This window comes from Microtus oregoni, unplaced genomic scaffold, assembly GCF_018167655.1.
Source record: "Microtus oregoni isolate MIOR12 unplaced genomic scaffold, Mior012 000044F_ref0000062, whole genome shotgun sequence".
NCBI classification, from domain to species: Eukaryota; Metazoa; Chordata; class Mammalia; order Rodentia; family Cricetidae; genus Microtus; species Microtus oregoni.
Window position 1 is genome coordinate 19,147,641 of NW_024543218.1, and position 19,686 is coordinate 19,167,326.

At 46.0% G+C, this 19,686-nt stretch overlaps 1 protein-coding gene across 1 annotated transcript in view; it reads right to left on the reverse strand.

Moving 5' to 3' along the window:
- LOC121434711 (dynein regulatory complex subunit 6-like) overlaps positions 1-19,351 on the reverse strand; it is a 182,443-nt gene extending 163,092 nt beyond the window's left edge. Inside the window, exons 1-3 of the mRNA XM_041633614.1 lie at positions 19,269-19,351; positions 10,105-10,208; positions 9,619-9,709 (exon numbers count right to left, since the gene is read on the reverse strand). Coding sequence (XP_041489548.1) covers positions 9,619-9,709; positions 10,105-10,208; positions 19,269-19,343 — 270 coding nt within the window. The 5' untranslated portion in view covers positions 19,344-19,351. The remainder of the gene's footprint in view (positions 1-9,618; positions 9,710-10,104; positions 10,209-19,268) is intronic.
- Between the last annotated feature and the right edge of the window lie 335 nt (positions 19,352-19,686).

Here is a 19,686-nt window from a genome sequence, read left to right on the forward strand (position 1 = left end):
GTGACTGGGTGGCTGGCTGGCTGGGTGACTGGGTGGCTGGGTGGCTGGGTGGCTGGGTGACTGTGTGGCTGGGTGGCTGGGTGGCTGGGTGACTGGGTGGCTGGGTGGCTGGGTGGCTGGTTGGCTGGGTGGCTGGGTGACTGGGTGGCTGATTCTCCTGGTAGTGCATGCCTGCAATCCCAACAGTCAGAAGGTGGTGACAGAAGGACCAGAAGCTCAAGATCACTGACATAGCAGGTTTAAAGCCATCCTGAGCTACCTCAAAGCTTGGCTCAAAAGGAAAAGAAAAAGCATTGCAGTCTGTTGGTCACTATTGAGACTGACTGTCTCCTGTCAATGCTGTGAAATGATAGTCTCTCCTCTAAACAACATGCAAGAATGCTTCACCAAGAAGGACTAAGAAAACCACAAAAAATGAAAGTATAAACCGTGGAATCTGCTTAAGGAGAAACAAACTTATCCCACACAGCCATTCACAATAGACATGGGGACAGCTGAAGACAGTTTGACCCGACTGACCTTCTCTATGCCCTCGGAGGAGCAGACAAGATGGTGGATGTGAGCACTGTTAAGGACCAGGAATGTTTCTGTCTTTGTTTTCTGCATATGTATGTGAGGTGTGGTGTGTGCTCAACCCTGTGCACAGGACTGCTACAAATACAGTGCCAACAAAGTTCAAGTGACTTTAAACTTCATAATTTTGATCTTAAAAAAATCACAGTTGTCTCTGATGCAGCTTATATGAAGATAATTGTTGTTCTGTTAACTGAATACCACTCTGTAATTGCAAAAAAAAATTGCAGCTGTTTTGTTGACATTCTGAATGCTTCTAAGTAAATACAATTTTTTATTAGAAAAAAAAATCACAAAGATTTTACATGAGGCCAAATTTTGAAATAATTCAATGCTGCCAATAAAAATGATATTGAATGGCTCTTCTTTCTGGAGCTGAGGAAACTGAACGGCAACTGTTATCTGGGTCCTTGCTACTCAGTGCTTTCACGCTGGCAGGAAAGGGACCTCAGCATTGAAAGCACAAGTTGACTTGCTAGAGTGGATGGAAAGTGTGATCACCTAGGATGCCTTCAGCAAGGCGAGCCGCCCAGGGCATGAAAGGCCACTTTGGATCTTAAGGAGTTGTAGACGCAGACACACGAAAGGCCACCTCAGCCAGACACCAGGCTCTCAGAAAGAGAACCAAGCCTCTGAAGCTCAGGACACAGCAGCAACAGTCTCTGAAACAGAGCCACAGCTGTCTGCACAACAGTACCATGGCAGAGTGTGAAGGACCAGACTTCCGCCATGAGCCATTCCTCTCCATCTCTGGCGAATTACTAACAGGTACCTTGATGACAGCTCAAAGGGTCTGTGCATGAAGGAACGCTTGCTGTCACCTGCTTTTCAATGCTCTATTTTATAAACACATTCAAATAAATACAATTTTAGAAAAATAATTTTTCATAAGCTTGTAGTTACTTACTAACAATTTTATTAAGCAAAGTCACTGAAACAATTTAGATTAATAACAAATATTACTTTTGAGGAAAAGTCTTGCTATATAAGTCAGGTTGACATGGAATACCTGCCTCTCAATCATGAATGTTGGCAAAGGCATTATTTACATCTCAGATGCCGTAAATAACAGGAAAGAGGACACACAAGTACTATAGAATTGCTACCATTCTTCCATGTTACGCTTAAATTTACAGAAAACAACATTAATCTAACTCAAATCATCATTCCCATACCTTGTTCCAGATTATAGGAATATTTAAATTGATGCTTTCTCAGGGGCTAGTAATTATCCAGTCTCTCTCTTCTTAAAATTTTATTTATGTGTCTATTTTTTTATTTATTTATTTGGGTCAGGGTTTCTCTGTGTAACCCTGGCTGTGCTGTCCTGTAACTCACTCTGTAGACCAGACTGGCCTCGACTCGCAGAGATCCACCTGCCTCGGCTTCCCGAGTGCTGGGACTAAAGGTGTGCGTCATTCTGGCTGCCTCCCTCCGGTCTCAGAAGAAAAGAAATAGGATGACAGACACCAAGGGCCAGGATTAGTTACCAAGGCTTCTTGTCTGCAGCACAGGGCCTCCCTCTCCCAGACCAGCAGCGCCAAGCCCAAGGGTCCTAGGCTCACTCTCCTTTCCCTAGATGAATTTCATCTGCATCTGTGAGACTACTTAAAGCCCATGGTTTTCATTGATTTTAAGTTTTAGATGGCGCTCCTGGTGGCAGCACCATTGAAAAAGCTGTGTATGGCATTTACAAAATTATCAAATATAAATGTTAAGGATTCAATTTTTAAAGCCGTATATATGAATATATATACATATATATCTTGAACATATTTAAGGAGGAAATATATAGAACATTATAGATATATTTGTGCTGTGCATATGCAGTGTGTGTACAATGTATCTTCAGTGTATTGCAGTATTTGCAGTGTGTGCGTGCAGTGTTTTGTGTAGTGTGTGTGTGTGTGCAGTGTGTGTAGTGTGTATATGGTATGTGTGTGCTGTGTTGTGTAGTGTGAGTGTGTTACGTGTATAAGTGTATAAGTGTAATGTGTTGTGTGGTATGTGTGATGTGTGTGTGCAGTGTGATGTGTGTGTAGTGTGTGTGTGCTTGTATTGTGTAGTGTGAGTATGCAGTGTGTGTTGTGTGTATATGTAATGTGTTGTGTGGTATGTGTGATGTGTGTGTGCAGTGTATATGTTTTGTGTGTGTGTGTGTATGTGTGTGTGTGTGTGTGTGTAAGAAGCCACAGAGGAGACGAAAACAATATAATTTCTCATGTTTTAAAGAACAGACTAAAAAAACACTAAAATTGGTTACCTAAAAGGAGGAATAGATTAGATCTTAATATTAATTCTATATTTTGTACTATTACATATAACTGGAAAAGCATAATTATATCAAAGAGAAAAGTAGGTAACATCAACATTGAACAACAATTAGGTAATAGGGGCTGGAGAGATGGCTCAGAGGTTAAGAGCACTGATTGCTCTTCCAGAGGTCCTGAGTTCAATTCCCAGCAACCACATGGTGGCTCACAGCCATCTATGATGAGATCTGGTGCCCTCTTCTGGCATACAAATATACATTGCAGGAATGTTGTATACATAATAAATAAATAAATCTTTAAAAAAAAAAAAAAGACTTAAAACCACTACCTGCCCTCACTGGCCTGATCCCAGGGTTGGCTTTAAAAAAAAAAAAAACAATTAGGTAATAAAATTTAGGTAATAAAGAAGTATTACTTTTACTGAAACTACCTAAGAGAATACATTCACTTTAGGGAGTGAAAGAGTTGTGTGATGTGTCTGAGCTGAATTAAGTATTCTTTAAAAGAAAGCACTTGTTTTTCTGTGTTAGGCATTGGCCCGAATGCACAGCATGTGAGAGCTTGGTGCACACAGAAGTCAGGATAGGGTATCAGATCCCCTCAAAGTAGAATTACAGGTTGTTGTGACTTGCCACGATGGTACAGGAAACCCAACCTTTGTCCTATATAAAAGCAGCTGTCCTGGAACTCACTATGTAGATCAGGCTGGCCTCAAACTCAGAGAACCACCTACCTCTGCCTCCCAAGTGCTGGAATTAAAGGTGTGTGCCACCATGCTGGGCTGCACACTCAGCGTTCTTAATGACAGTGACTCTCTAGTGCTGTTACCCTGAAACTGGTGTATGTAGTGTAGAACACAGCTGGTCTATAATTATATTTTTGCCTACAGGACATTTAATCATTCAAATTCAAGTTGTCAGTTGTGAGCAGTAATTCTGATCACTAGCAATTAGTGACTTATGATGTATTAATTAAAGGTCAGTCAGCCAGACCAGCTGGGAGGACTAGAGAGATGGCGCCGCAGTTAGCAGCACCGTGTGATTCTGCAGAGGACCTGGGCTTGATTTCCAGCACCAACACAGCATTTCACAACCATCAGTAACTCCACTTCCAGGGGACTCTGCGCCCTCTTCTGGCCTCCTTGGGAACTGCACACACAAGGAACCCAGATATGCATGTAGGCAAAACACCTATACATACAGAATCAATTTTAAAGGTTTTATATTTAAAAAAAAAAGTGGGGAAAGAACCTTAATGACATCAAATTTCTACAGTAAATATAGAAAACCTAGCAACAAAAATGACTAGAACAAAGAATGAGAATGGAGTTTATAAGACACTTTATGATCCCCTTAATAGAAAAAAGACAAGAGAACTGTTGTCAATTATAAAAGAATTAGATACATGCAGCCAAGTACAATAGAGGACTCTGAATTCTGATTTGAATAGAACATTAAATAAGAAGACATTTTTGATACAATTAGGGAAGCTCAGAAATAGAATAAGTTTGTCTGACTATAATTAACACTAGGAGATACTCAACTGTTGCAATTATGTAAAACAATGGCACTATTTTTGTCTTGTGTTCCTTTTTTACAATTATTTTAAGTGATGCATACAAATAAAAAGCATACATATTAATGAGACACTATGTAATGTTTAGCTCGGTACATACTGGGTGATGTTCAGGTCCAATTAGATGTATCTCCTCGAACATCTGCCACTTCTTTATGGTTGTAACTTCCAAAAACCTTCTAGCTTTTTAAAATTATTTTATTACTTGTTTATTCACTTATGCTGTGTGCATGTGTGCCTCAGCTCATATGTGGAGGTCAAAGGACATAGGACTCAGAAAGTTCTCTCCCAGGGACTGAACTCAGGCCAGCAGGTGTGGGGCCCAGCCACATCACCTGCTGAGCCGTCCTGTGACCTCTCTACAGCCGGGACGGGAGGTCTCTCGCTCACATCTGCCTGCAGCTGGGTCATTCATCATTCTTCCTCCACGGCTTCCTTCATCTGCCAGCCCCACTCTCCCAGGCCCTGATAATCATTGTTCCAATCTCAACGTTTTTGAGATCAAGGTTTTTATTTATTTATTTATTTTTTATTTATTTTTTTTTTTTTTTTTGGTTTTTTCGAGACAGGGTTTCTCTGTGGCTTTGGAGCCTGTCCTGGAACTCGCTCTGTACAGGCTGGTGAGATCAAGGTTTTTTAGATTCTACTAATGAGATCACAAGACGCTGATCTCTGAGCCTGACTTGTTTCCCTTAATGTTATCTCTGTTCATGGTTCTGGAAATGGGAGAATTCCAGTTTTTCATGGTTGCATAGTCTTCTGCTGTGTGTAGGCTGTGTGTATGCCTATTTTCTTTATTCATTCACCAGCAGATAGAAATGGTACTGTTCCTTGGCTACTGTGACCAGTACTGGATTGATTATGGGATTACAGACATCTCTGGCTTTTATTGGAGACAGTCCCACAGTCTTGACTAGGCTGAGTTCAAGCTCATGATCCTCCTGCCTCAGTCACTCAAGTGTTATAATTACAGGCTTACACAACCACACCCAGCTCTCCAGATGGCTCTTCAATACACTGACTTCATTTCTTTTAATGTGTACAAAAAGGCAGGACAATATGGCAGTCCTTTTCCTTGTGAAAACGTATGTCGTTCTTCCTGGAGTAGGGTCCCCCTGGCTGTGCTCTGATGTGTTCCTAAGAGGAGCTGAACACATTTCACAGGAGCATGTCCGCGATAGCACAGAGCCTCCTGCTGAACACATTCACAGGCGCAGGTCCGTGATAGCACAGCGCCTCCTGCTGAACACATTCACAGGCACATGTCCGCAATAGCACAGCACCTCCTGCTGAACACATTTCACAGGCACAGGTCCGAGATAGCACAGCGCCTCCTGCTGAACACATTCACAAGCGCATGTCCGAGATAGCACAGCACCTCCTGCTGAACACATTCACAAGCGCATGTCCGAGATAGCACAGCGCCTCCTGCTGAACACATTTCACAGGCACAGGTCCGTGATAGCACAGCACCTCCTGCTGAACACATTCACAAGTGCATGTCTGCGATAGCACAGCGCCTCCTGCTGAACACATTCACAGGCGCATGTTTGCAATAGCACAGCGCCTCCTGCTGAACACATTCACAGGAGCACGTCCGCGATAGCACAGCGCCTCCTGCTGAACACATTCACAGGCGCAGGTCTGCGATAGCACAGTGCCTCCTGCTGAACACATTTCACAGGCACAGGTCCGAGATAGCACAGCGCCTCCTGCTGAACACATTTCACAGGCGCAGGTCCGAGATAGCACAGCGCCTCCTGCTGAACACATTTCACAGGAGCACGTCCGCGATAGCACAGCGCCTCCTGCTGAACACATTTCACAGGCGCAGGTCCGCGATAGCACAGCGCCTCCTGCTTTATTCTTTTTGCACAGAGCACCTTTGGCTACTCAGGATTCTTTTGTGTGTGCACATATGTATTGTAGGATTGTTTTCTCCGATTTTGTACAAATAAAGGGGGGGGGTCACTGACATTCTCATAGGGATTGCAGTGACTCTCTCCCACCATCATGGACAATATATTTGAACAATACTGACTTTAAGACTTTGTTGCTTTTTAAAAAGTTCTTCATCTCTAAGTTTCTGTTACATTACTGAAACACGTGTACTTCTCTTTAAGCCCACTAAGATTGTTAAAGCAATTGTTTCAAAGTCTCTGAGAGTGCTTCCCTTCCATACTTGCGAGTTTCTGGCACCATTTAGGTGAGCCCACTGTTTCCTAACAGTTCTTGATGCTTGTTGGTGTGAGACACTGTGAAGGGGAAGCACTTAACCCTCCCCTCCCTGGTCTGGTTTTGTTTACTTGCCGTACCTGCTGGTTTTCTATTTATCAGGAGTCATCTCACGATTTCAGCACAGGGCAGTGCCCGGGTTCAAATGTTCCAAAGGTCTACAGCTAACACTACTTGGTGGTTTGAAAGAAAACAGCCCCCAAAGGGAGTAGGAGGTGTGGCCTTGTTGGAGGAAGTGTGTCGCTGGGGGATGGGCTTTGAGGCATTTTTCTCAAGCTTCCCTCAGTGTGACAGTCAGCCGACTTCTTATTGTCTCTGAGTCAAGACATAGAACTCTCAGCTCCAACAGCACATCTGCCTGCACAGCTCCATGCTCCCCACCATGACGATAATGGACTGAATCACTGAACTTATAGATGTTGCCATGATCATGGTCTCTCTTCACAGCAATAGAAACCCTAAGACTGCGACTGTCCAGTCTGAGAATGCTGTCTGGATACACGTATGTTGATGTGTTGTTCAAAAAGATCTAAGAGAATACCTTCAGGGTACCTAATCTGTCCCCACAAGCCTGTCCTGGGGCTGAGGTAGCTCGGACGCCACAGGTAACATATCCTGTTCAGCTCTGTAGACTGTAGATAGCCTCGCCTGAGACTCCTGTGTTGCACCTGTGGCCACTAAGCTGACACCACAAAGTCTCCGCCAGGATTCCTATCGCTGTGTTGAAACACGGTGAACAAAAGCAAGCTGGGGAGGAAAGGATTGTTTGGCTGACACTTCCACATCTTAGCCCATCATCGAAGGAAGTCAGGACAGGAGGTCAGAGGAGGCAGAGGCCATAGAGGGGTGCTGCTCACTGGCTTGCTCCTCATGGTGGTCTGAGTAAGAACGGCCGCATGGGCGCACATAGTTGAATGTCACCGGGGAGTAGAACTATTGGGAAAGGGTTAGAACACCTCCTTGCTAGTCATTATAAATAGACAGAAAATTAGAAGAATGGAAAGCGCTTTAAAATAAAGCTAATATTACTATACGATGATTTGAAATGTCAAATAACACTGAGGATTGGTGTTTCATTCTTCAACGTTATTTTTAGTGTTTTTCTCCGAGTGTGAATTAATCTGTATCCGGCCTGGGCTGAGCTCGCTAACTCAGACACCTGAGACTCACGTTTTCATATCTAACTTAAGCACCTTCTTTGAATATGACTCTGACTGCCATTTCCAATGTCCACCTTTACTGAGAGTCCCCAAGCTTTGCTTGGGCTTACGCAGGCCACATCCCTAGCATGAGCCAGTGTCATACACAGTCTTGAGTGCACACACACACACACACACACACACACACACACAGTGTTCTAAAAACCCCCTCTCCTGTATTACCCCTTGTGCACACACACACACACACAGAGTGTTCTAGAAATCCCCTCTCCTGTATTACCCCTTGTGCACACACACACACACACAGAGTGTTCTAGAAATCCCCCTCTCCTGTATTACCCCTTGTGCCAGCTGCTGGAGCAGGCTCCTCCTTTCAGAGACAACCAGGTCTGGCTATCAGGTTCAACCTCATTAGCATTCTGGTCTTAGCTTTACAAGCCTGATTCCCTGTATCCTCGTCCACTAGGGCTGCCAAGCCAACACTGGAGGGTGGACCAAAAAGGAAGGAAGGAGACCACCTTGCTGTAAAGAGTTCTCCAAGGCTTCCGCTTCGTTTTTGAGAGGATCTCGCCAAGTAACTCCAGTAGCCCTTCACTCTCTCCCATCCTCCTGCCTCAGCCTCCTGAGTGCTGGGGTTACATGGTATGCTAGTAAATCCTGCTTCCGCAATGCTAGTTCTGTCCGTGAGAGGAAGAGCAGGAGAACGGCAGTCAGGAAGAGAGAACATCTACTCATTCCTTTGACCCGTGGACGTGTTTGGCTCTGCGTGTGTTATTCACGTCTACTCATTCCTTTGACCCATGGACGTGTTTGGCTCTGCGTGTGTTATTCACGTCGACTCATTCCTTTGACCCGTGGTCGTGTTTGGCTCTGCGTGTGTTATTCACGTCTACTCATTCCTTTGACCCGTGGACGTGTTTGGCTCTGCGTGTGTTATTCACGTCGACTCATTCCTTTGACCCGTGGACGTGTTTGGCTCTGCGTGTGTTATTCACGTCGACTCATTCCTTTGACCCGTGGTCGTGTTTGGCTCTGCGTGTGTTATTCACGTCGACTCATTCCTTTGACCCGTGGACGTGTTTGGCTCTGCGTGTGTTATTCACGTCGACTCATTCCTTTGACCCGTGGTCGTGTTTGGCTCTGCGTGTGTTATTCACGTCTACTCATTCCTTTGACCCGTGGACGTGTTTGGCTCTGCGTGTGTTATTCACGTCGACTCATTCCTTTGACCCGTGGACGTGTTTGGCTCTGCGTGTGTTATTCACGTCGACTCATTCCTTTGACCCGTGGACGTGTTTGGCTCTGCGTGTGTTATTCACGTCGACTCATTCCTTTGACCCGTGGTCGTGTTTGGCTCTGCGTGTGTTATTCACGTCGACTCATTCCTTTGACCCGTGGACGTGTTTGGCTCTGCGTGTGTTATTCACGTCTACTCATTCCTTTGACCCGTGGACGTGTTTGGCTCTGCGTGTGTTTTTCTCCCACTTTCCTACGCGGTCTCAGTTCTAAACAGATTCTGATCTCACACTCCCCAGTAAAATCTACAGTCTGTTCGGGTACTTCGGTCAGAAGTTAAGATGTGTTTCAAAGTGTTTGACTGATTACCAGTTGGGGGGCTGGAGAGATGGCTCAGTGGTTAAGAGCGCTGTCTGCTCTTGCAGAGGTCCTGAGTTCAATTCCCAGCAACCACATGGTGGCTCACAACCATCTGTAATGAGATCTGGTGCCCTCTTCTGGCCTGCAGGCGTACATGCAGGCAGAATACTATATACATAATAAACAAATTTTAAAATAATAATTACCAGTTGGTCATCCAGTCCAAAAAGCTGTTCCAAGTATGTTTCAGACAGTCTCCGAAGTCTTGGTTTCAGTGCTGGATTGATGCACATGTCCCTTGAATAAAATTACAAAGCCAGGTCAACATGAATTCCATTTTGAAGTACTTCTATAATTGAATCACTGAGTGTCATGTATTTGTGTGGGGTGGGAAGGCTACCTCCCCTGAGGAGGCAGGTCAGAATCACCAGAATTCACTGAGCTCCCGAGAATGGCATCACCTGTCTCTCCATCCTCACCTTGAAACTCTCAGTCTTGGGAGCACAATGGGAGCTGACCGCGTCCTCACACTGAGAAAATCAGGAGTATATTGTTCACATTAACCCTTGGGAACCAAAGAGCCCACGGACGGATCCTTTAACAAGCCCCAGATCGGCAAGACTTTGTCATGATGCTATACAAAGTCCTTGGCCTTCAGAATATTTCCGTACATACTTCAAAACAACACTTACCAAAGAAGGTTTTCCAGACCATTTTTAATGATAATTTTGATCATTTGCTGTAAATATCTCAGTGGATCGGAAGGACATGTCACAAGTAATCCACATAGCAGCGCCTGTTGAGAAGAGAATACAGAAATGGAGTCAGGGCTTCTGCTTTCACCCGGGTGGCTCTTGTGTTTCCGCGACACGCAGTCCAACCACAGTTCTGTTCTCCTAGGTCTGCCTAAAACTTCTATGAGCGACAGAAGAGAAACTGCTGCCCAGTATTTCGTACGATGTAAGAAACTTCGAAATATCTTTGTTCAGATTCAAGATAGTTACAATGCTTAGATCCATGGTTTCTACCCCTCTTAAGTATAAGGGGCCGGTTGGTACGCACGCCTTTAATCTCAGCACTCAGGAAGCAGAGGCAGGTGGATCTCGTGAGTTCAAGACCAGCCTGGCCCTCCCGCAAAAGAATGAAGAACCATCTTTCTTTTAATTTTTTATTGATTCTTTGGGAGTTTCACATCACGCACCCCAATCCCACTTATTTCTCCATCCTTCCCTGTCCTCCCTCCTCCATTGTAACCTCCCTTCAAAAGACAAATTTTTAAAAGCTAGAAATGAAAATTAAAAAGAACCATCACTTTGCTCCTTCATCTTGCCCGCTTCTCTATCAAATATCTGCCTGTCGTAGTAGCACTGGGAGCAGCTGCCGTGTGTCACACGGGAGACCCTTTGTCCACTCAGCCTTCCTTGTAAATGTTCCTTGCCTTGAGTCATTGGGCTGGTGAGGAACCAAGGTGACTGATAAAATCCATGGTCAAAATCTACTGTGGAGATAAATGCAGTCTTCGCCCCTCATCAAGCAAACTTGATTTGCAACCGACAGAGAGCACTAGAGAAAACCACAGCTGACCACAGTGCAGAGTTGGAGAGCCTAGCCCTAGCCCCAATGGCACATCTGCAGCACACTCCCACACCCAAGGCTCCGGGGACATTGCTGAAGAGGGGTAGGGAGACCGTGGGAGCCAGAGGAGCAAGGAGCAGGGAGTTTGCCGTGAGACTGTGTCTCCTAGTAACACCAGAAGCTACACCTATAAAGCCTCACCGACATGACTGCCCAAATACGAGCTGAACAAAGATGACACACACCAACGGACATGCCAATCCGTGTGAGGGAAAGCCCACAAGGATGACACACACCAACGGACATGCCAAACCGTGTGAGGGAAGGAAAGCCCTCAAGGCTTCAAAGAACTACTCTCAACTAAGCAAGTCTGGGAGCAGGGGAGATGATCCTCCCAGGGAAGAGGACACCAAATGGTTGTCTAGTGCCAAACGATCAGCCCTGAAAACATACATAGGAGTAGCATTATACAGACTGAACAGGTTGTATTTAGGAATAAATATACATATGCTACAGCTACATATAGGCATGCATGCAATAATAGTGAAAGAGGTGTCCATGAAGGAGAAGGAGAGTGGGCAGGGGTATATGGCAGGGTTTGGGAGGAGGAAAAAAAAGGGAGAAATGTTGTAATATATTATAATCTCAAAGATAGAAAAAATTTAAAATCTACTATGGTGATGTGGCGGGGTTCAATGGCAGAGCCGTTTGCTGGAGCATGGTGAGGCCATGGGTTCACAACAGGAGGAGGAATCTACTATAAATTGAAAAAGACTAAAATGCATTTATATTTTACCATGATACTTAAAGAGAATATATATACATATATATGGATATTATGGAAAATATATACATTTTATATATGCATATATAGGTGAATATATGGGTATTATGAAAAATGTGCAAACAGGTAGGAAACAAATAACCTAATAGGTAATTAAGTTATTAATTTTTGTTATTAATAGATAATGCACTTTAAAGGAAGCTGCTGCAGTATGATTTTCCCCTGGGCTATCCCTGTGAGAAAAACTTACCATTAAAAATAATATCAATGAGGCACACGGAATTCCTGAACACTTCTGCCCTTAGCCACACAGCCAACAGCTGCCAGCTGAAAACTCACTGTTAAGTTGGGAGCATAGCCCCCAGCCCTCAGGCCTGAGAGTGTATTGGTCTGGACTCCACATCCCAGAATGCCAGGTCCTGACCCTCCCAGAGAGGGTATTTAAGTGGATTCCTAAAAGAGGATCACATGGTCACTTTTCTTCCTCTTGGTGGTTGAGTTCGAGGCTTCACGGTTCCCCCTCAGGACCACCCGAGAGTGCAGGAATCCCACTAAACCTGGATATTTCTTAATTTGGCTTGCTTTGATTTGGCTTGATTGGGAATTTGCATCGGCAGAGAGCTCGCATCAGGAAAAATTCCTAACACTCACCTTGTTCCTGAGTCCCTTCAGGGTTTACTGAGTATGTCTCAGCGGGAGGGAGATTTTCTTTTCCTTTCCCCGACCCAGAAGCCACTCTTGTTGGCTTTCTCCTGCTCCTTCATTTCAGAAACAAAATCTCCCAGACCCTGGAGTTACACAGAGCGTGTTCCCACCGCCGTGGGCCAAGTGCCATCAAACATAGATCTAGAGACTTAGCTGTTCTCCCAGTGTCCCTCCAACAAGCAGACAAAGAAAAAAAGAAATACAGGAAATCGGTCCTGACTGAACTCTGTATAATGGAACCCTCCCTTCACAATTCCGCCTCGACTCCCTCTCGTGGTGCAGTCGGCTAAAACCCCACCGGCAGGATAAAGGAAAAAGCCTCAGTTTAGACACAGGCCTCTCCCCTCTCCCCCTCCTGTTGGAAAGAAGATAATAAATTCAAGAGACTGAGAACAGAGCAGGGTTTAAATCCACAATTCAGCAGAAAAGGACACCAACATAGACAAAAGGCCAGACCGCCACCCAGTAGCAGCTTCTAAAATCCTCAACTGTCAGCTATTCCCATCGGCAGGAGCAAACACCCTTCACGAACTGCAGAGACAGAGGAGGGCAGGAGACTGAACTGAGTTCTTAAAAGAAACACTACGCGGGACTCACGTCTGTTTCCCAGCAACTTGTATGGCGGCTTAGAGCTGTGGGCATCTCCAGGTCCAGGGGAGCTACCCACTCATTCAGTCTTGGTGGGCACCAGACATGTACCTCTAGTTAGTTCTCGGGGAGCTAGCCCACTCTTACGACCGTGGTGGGCACCCCTCATGCAGAAAGTGCATACACATTCAGGTAAAACACACCCACACAGAAAAACAAATCTTTTTTTTTTTCTTAAGAAAATGGACCATAACAACCTCTTAAGCTGCCCCAACTCAGACCCTCCCTGACCTCTCTCATGAGAAGCTTGGCTACTTGCAGACTAAATACCCAAGGCATTCTTGGTTCCCACCACAGCTGCAAGCTAGATTTAAAAGGTGACTATTACCCAAAAAGCATCAAGGGACAGGGGCTGGATCCCTCCACTACATCTGCTTCCTGAACAGCTTTGCTGGAAGACCCATCTGTCCCTGGTGCTTTGATGTGTGGGGTCTACAGAGCCCAGGGGATCTGCTTCCCCCATTCTACAATCCATCCCATCCTCCATAGCCTGTGTCTAGAGGACATTTGCATCGGAAGTATTTGGATGGCAACGTGCTTCCTCTGCTACCTAGGGCTCTGCATTTTTAGCAAGCTCCTTGAGAAATTCCCAGGCACAGAAGTCTGGGAGTTAGTGGGGTTTAATTCTGTGGGGATTAAGAAAGTTGGGGATCGGGTTAAGAAATATCGGACATTGCATGTTGCTTTGTATTTCCGGGTTCTCCAGATCAAAAAGCTGCTTTCCTAAAAACAGAAACCTAGTCAGATAGAGAAGCTAAGTTACTGAGATGGCAGTACAGGCATATGGAGCTAACGGAGTGGGATGTTTACTTTTTGCAGAGAATTATGACTGTTCATTTGCTCCTAATGGACAAGACAACACAACAAGGAGTTTAGAAATTCATGGGTGGATGGCACACAGAAACACGCCAGTGAGGCAGCATGACCAGTGACTAAATAACTATTTCTCCCTGTTTGCTTGTTTTAAAGTGCTAGGGGTGGAAGCCAGGGCCTTAGACAGCTAAGCAAGAGCCGCAGAGCTGACTTCACAGTAGACATCAGCAGGAAGGTCCGGGAGACAGCTCAGCCGACAGGTGCTACTCGCTGTACAAGAACAAGGGCTTCCTCTTGTTTCCTGAAGAGGATAATGAGGCATGTATGTCTTAGGACCCACGTGAGTCTTAAATGTGTGAGACTCAGGAAAGCACAGTGTGATGACGAGGAAAGATTGTGACAGATTGTACGCCAAGCTAAATGGAGGAAGCTCGAGCAGGAAAACGTGTTTGGCAAGGAAAGAGAGGGTCCTCAAGCAATAGTTCAGACGTACGGTAGTTAGCTGCCAGTATAGTTCTGGGTTGAGGGGGGCAGGGTAGGGACAGAGACAGACAAACTCGTGAGAACCAATCAGGGCTATCACGTCAGACACCCAGAACGCACGGTGACTATGTTAACAGCCTCATCGTAGTATAAAAGCAACTGTTTGAAGAGTGTTGCAATGAAAGCAACCCTCGAATGTTTGTGTGGCCCCGTTCGTCAGAAATGTCCACATGACCAGAAGAGAGTAGAGCGTGTCCGGGTAGGGAAGCCAGAAAAGCCATGCCCAGTAGGGCAGACCAAGTCACCAATAGCCAGGGGTGGATGCAGAAATCAGACAGGGTCACCCTGCGAAGACAAAGGAATTCTCCTCCAGACCCAGTCAATCACTGTCTCTTTTACTTCTGCTACAATAACAGAATATCAGGGACTGGACGAGTTACAAAGTTTCCTATGGCTTAGAGTCTGCAGCTGGAAAGTCCAGGAGCATGGAGCCAGCACTCAGTGAGGACCTCGGTGCTGAATCACACACAGCACGCCCCAGGCCAGAGGGGACTGGGGAAGCTGGCTTGGCTTGTGTACCAGTCTATCCTGTGGTAACCCACTCCTTCCAGTGAGATCACCATCAGTCCACCTCTGAGGCTGATGCTCCCTGACCACAGCTGCTCCGACAAGCGCCGCTGCCTCTCCACAGTGCTGCACTGGGAGCCGACATTCTAACAGGCGAGCCCTGTGGGGACACAAACCAGGGTCATTTGCTGTGAAAGCCTCGTCCTGGTGCTCCTTGTCCACGCCATGTGCTCGCCCTACAGAACTGGCTATTGGGAGAGCTCTTATCTATCTGGAAACGTTTTGTTCATCTATAAACACAGAAATACATCTTTTAAACAGACAATAGAACAAAGAGTCCAGATATCTGCACCCTTTGAAAAGAAAGAAAAGGAGGTTGCTTTAAAGAGAAAAGGCGCAGCTTGAGAATCAGAGTCCCAGAAAGCCCTGTACTTCACAATTTAAAAAAAAAAAAAATTGAACACTGTTCAAAGTTTTTCCTGCCCCTTCTCGCAGCCTCAGGAAACAAAGCAAAGTGCCCCCTCCCCTTGGAGACGTGGAGCACTGTGATGCTGCTTCAGGGTAGGTCTCATTCTGCAGTCCAATAGTGAGCCTTTGAATGAATCGGCCACCTCTTGTCAACATTAGAACAGACACCACCACTGTTTAACTTTAGAAGCTTTATCAATGCAAGTGTCCCAAGTGCTCTGTCTGTGCAGGAGGAACCCTGGGGAGAAGGGAACACCCCTCGGAACCAGCATGAGAGGTCTTACCTGCGCCAGAATCTGCCTGTTATACAGCCTGCTCTCTCTGAGCCCGAGTCTGCATTGAATGACTCTGCTGCCTCGGGTCTCCTGAGGAACCAGGACTACAGGAATATCGCCCGCCCAGTACAGACTGGGCAGCTTGAATTGCACAGACATAAGAGACCACGACAACCATTTGAACACCAGCACACCGTTCCCCCAGTGGAGGGATCATCATCTGTGGCTACCCCTAAATAAAGAACCACTTCAGAAGGAAAGAATTGGCAGCGTTTTGTATCTTTGGTGTGGATTCATCTTAGAACCACCTCTGGAAACTGGGGCTGGTTGGACTAGGAACTCAGTAAAGATTTGCCCCCCACAGCCGAGAAGCTATAAACGCCTTACCCAAAGGCCCAGCAAACTAAGTCAGTGAAGCAGTCCCTGCTCTCCCAAATCAGCAAGCTGTCCCTTGCCACATACAAATTCCTGATTCCTGCATTCTTGGTAAATGTTTATTCTTTGTTCCAAGGCAGGGTTTTGGGAGGTTCCCCAGGCTGGTCTCCTGGGCTCAAGGAGCTTGAGAGAAAGTACAAACCACTGTGCCTCTCCTTTGCCCACCCCGTAAGACAAACACCCAATAACAGGATCCATGTGGCTTCTAGATAAATGTGTTTTATAAATACAAACTGACAACTGAATCTTGAAAGAAATGTAGGCCATAAAAACTTTATCAAAAAAAAAATCAAGAAAAATTCAAGAGGCTTCAGTCGTGATTTGTAAGTAAAGCTTGCCCTCTGCTGGCCAGAGCCAGCTCTGCAGGCTCCTATCGTTTCCCTAGCTACTAAACTGAAACCCAACCTCACCATTTGAAATGTAATTTCTTACTCTGATACAATTGCTATGTCTATTTGTTTAATAATTTTGTAGACAGTGTATCCATAACACACAGCTCATCTTTTGTCTCTCTGGAGCTGGCCTGTTTGCCAGGAGCTAACACACCTACCTCTCTATCAAGTGGAAACAGAAATACAGACGTATGTCGAATTTTTTTAATGTACCCAAATCCTTCCAAGAGGGCATCATTGCATGGACTCCTATTTTAATAATTTCCTTAAAAATATGAATGCCTTCCAGGAGTACTTCCAAAGGACAGACAGTGAGATGAGACACAGTGTGTGCAGTGTCTGTATTCTGAAAGGAAAGATGACTGTAGTGAACCAGAAGAATCACATGGATTCATGTTTCCAAAACTTTCTTGTAGGTACAGCCCTCAAGTGTTGCCATTACATATTTTTTCTAATTTGGAGTTTCTAAAATACATAGTTCCTGGACCATAAAATAATTTCTACACAGTAAACATCTTATTGCCCAGACTTCTAAGTATCTATTTACTCCATCTATCTAAAATACAAAGCAAACACGTAAAATAGCTAGCTCTGGATTGAAGAGACAGCCAAGAGGATAAAGCACTTGCCTCGCAAGCTTGAGGGACTGAGTTTGAATCTCCAAAACCCATGTAAAGTCAGGTGAAGAGCACACATAGGCGAATGGCCCTGGGATGCGGGGTGAAGGCAGGAGAATCCCTGAAACTCACGGGCCAACAAGCCTGGCATCAAAGAACAAAGAAACCCTCTTTCAAAGAAGGTAGAAGCCAAGGACTGACCGTAAGCTTTCCACTCATGTACCACGACATGCATGTGCCACCCCTCATACACACAAACAAACACAGCCAAAACGTTTAAAATACTCAGCTCCAAGGTCTTTTAAAAAGGCTATTACTATATCTTACTTTAATCTCTTTTGTGTAGACAACATACTTAGATGGCAAGGATAGATTCTACTGATGGGAAAGACTAGCTTGCTGCAGGCATGATCGCCTGCGCGCGCGCGCGCGCACACACACACACACACACACACACACACAGAGAGAGAGAGAGAGAGAGAGAGAGAGAGAGATTTCTTCCTGAAAGAATTATATTACTTTTTATTCACATGCTTTTAACATTTATGTACTCATTGGTTGACTGACCATTTACTTACTATGTGTGTGCATGCTTGAACTCTGGCCTCCACATGAATGCATGCATCCTAGTGCAAATACAGGTAAGACATCAGAGAGTAGCAAAATCCCACAGGAGAAAGAATCTGCTTTCATGAACTGACAAAACTAAGCACAAGACCCCCTACTGCACCTGCTTGATGCATGAGCAGAGGTGAAAGCCTTCTCAGGATAAACTCTGGGGCCTGCCCCTATTTAACATGTTAACAAATACTTCAAAATTACCACCCGAAAGGAAGGACTGTGCCAAACTGCTCTTTCTTCCCTTAGAGTTCCTCTGCTCTCCCCAAGAAGTTATTTGCTGGAAAATCCACTGCATCACCCACAACCAACAGCAACTATTTATTTACAGACAAAATAGAAGTTGCCAGACTTTCTCAGCTCCCTGCACGCAGGAGAATAAAACCTTGTATCCAGAACCACACTGTACTCCCGAGGCAGGGCAGAATGGGGGACCTGTGGTGACTGGGGGCGCTAGAGAGGGAAGCCTTGCTCCTGCAGCTCTGATCTGCTCTCCCGGCCAGAAGGAACCTACCGGACCACATAGGGAATATATGTTTTTCCCAACGGTATCCTGATAAAGACGGGAAGGAAACTGGACTCACTTAGGGCTAGATGATGTCCTTCCAAACAACCCAGTGGAGGATGCCAAGGCCAGAGATTAGGCTGTGCTTGCATAAGGCCACAAGGATGCACAGCCTTGAACTTCTGGTCTCCCCTCTCCCAGAGCCAAATAAAACCACTCATAAATCCACCACACAACTGAGAAAAAAATTTACTTAGTTACTGAAAGAAAAAGAAACTTCAACTTTAGGTAATGTTAGAAAAAAAAAAAAGATGTATGTGGTGGGTTACCAATACTTAAAGATGGAACTTTGAAAGCCACAAGAAAAAAAAAAAGGTACACATATAACCCCACTGTGAAGACACTTAAACTGAGGGCCTCTCCCTTCCAAAGCCACCATTGTCCGATCGGGTGTGTTTTACTCTCTATTACAACACCGCTGTTTTCGCTTTTAATAAACCCAGTTTTGCTTCGTACAGATGTACCCTGAAACTCATTTCTTTGCTGAAACCGGGACCCCAGGTTCTGCTTCGTGGTGAGCTCTAAAAAGCTGTGTCAATGGCGGTGACTCTTCTTCCCTCCTGCTGGAGCGGGGCTAGGCAACCCTTGTTCTAGGCTCGCCGCCCCCGTCTTGCTCAAGATGCTCTTTATAATACCACTGTGCGTCTGACACGCCTTCCCTTGCTCCGAGGTTCCCAACCAGGGCCCTGTGCTCTCTCTCGCGGGCGAATGTCACTTTTTTTTTTTCTCGCCTTTCTTCTCATTCCCACGCCTGCGTTAGCCATCCTCACCCTCTGGTCTTCTCTAACCTTTCCCTCCCTCTCGAGTTACCCAAATCCCGCTCCTTTCGAGGGCAGCCCTAGGAATCTCCTCGTCCCTGCCGGGCATCTCCCCGTGTCCTGTGTGTGTGAAAGACTCCGTGGCTCCAGTACCTCACAGATCTGAGGGATGTATTTGTCCTTGAAGTAGTTCCTCAGTTTAGGGGTGGCACAGCGCAGTGAAGACATGGCGGGAGGCCGGCCTGAGATGCCGCGGTCGGCTGAGCCGGCCGGCCGCGTCGGCGCGTTGCTCGGCAACCACGCGAGGGGGGACGGGGAGCCGTGCAGTCCCCGCCAATCAGGAGACGGGAAAAAGAGAGCCTTAGGGGAGGGGGCGGGGCGAAAAGGAGAGGGCGTGGTGTAGCTGGGCGGGGCAGAATACGAAGGGGCGGGGCGGGGAGGTCGTAGCTGGGCGGGGCAGAGGGCGAAGGGGCGGGGCGGGACGAGGAGGGGCGGGGCGGTCATAGCTGGGCGGGGCTAGAAGCCAGCCTTGGTGGGGCGGTCTGGGTACGTGAAGGAGCTGCAACTGCGA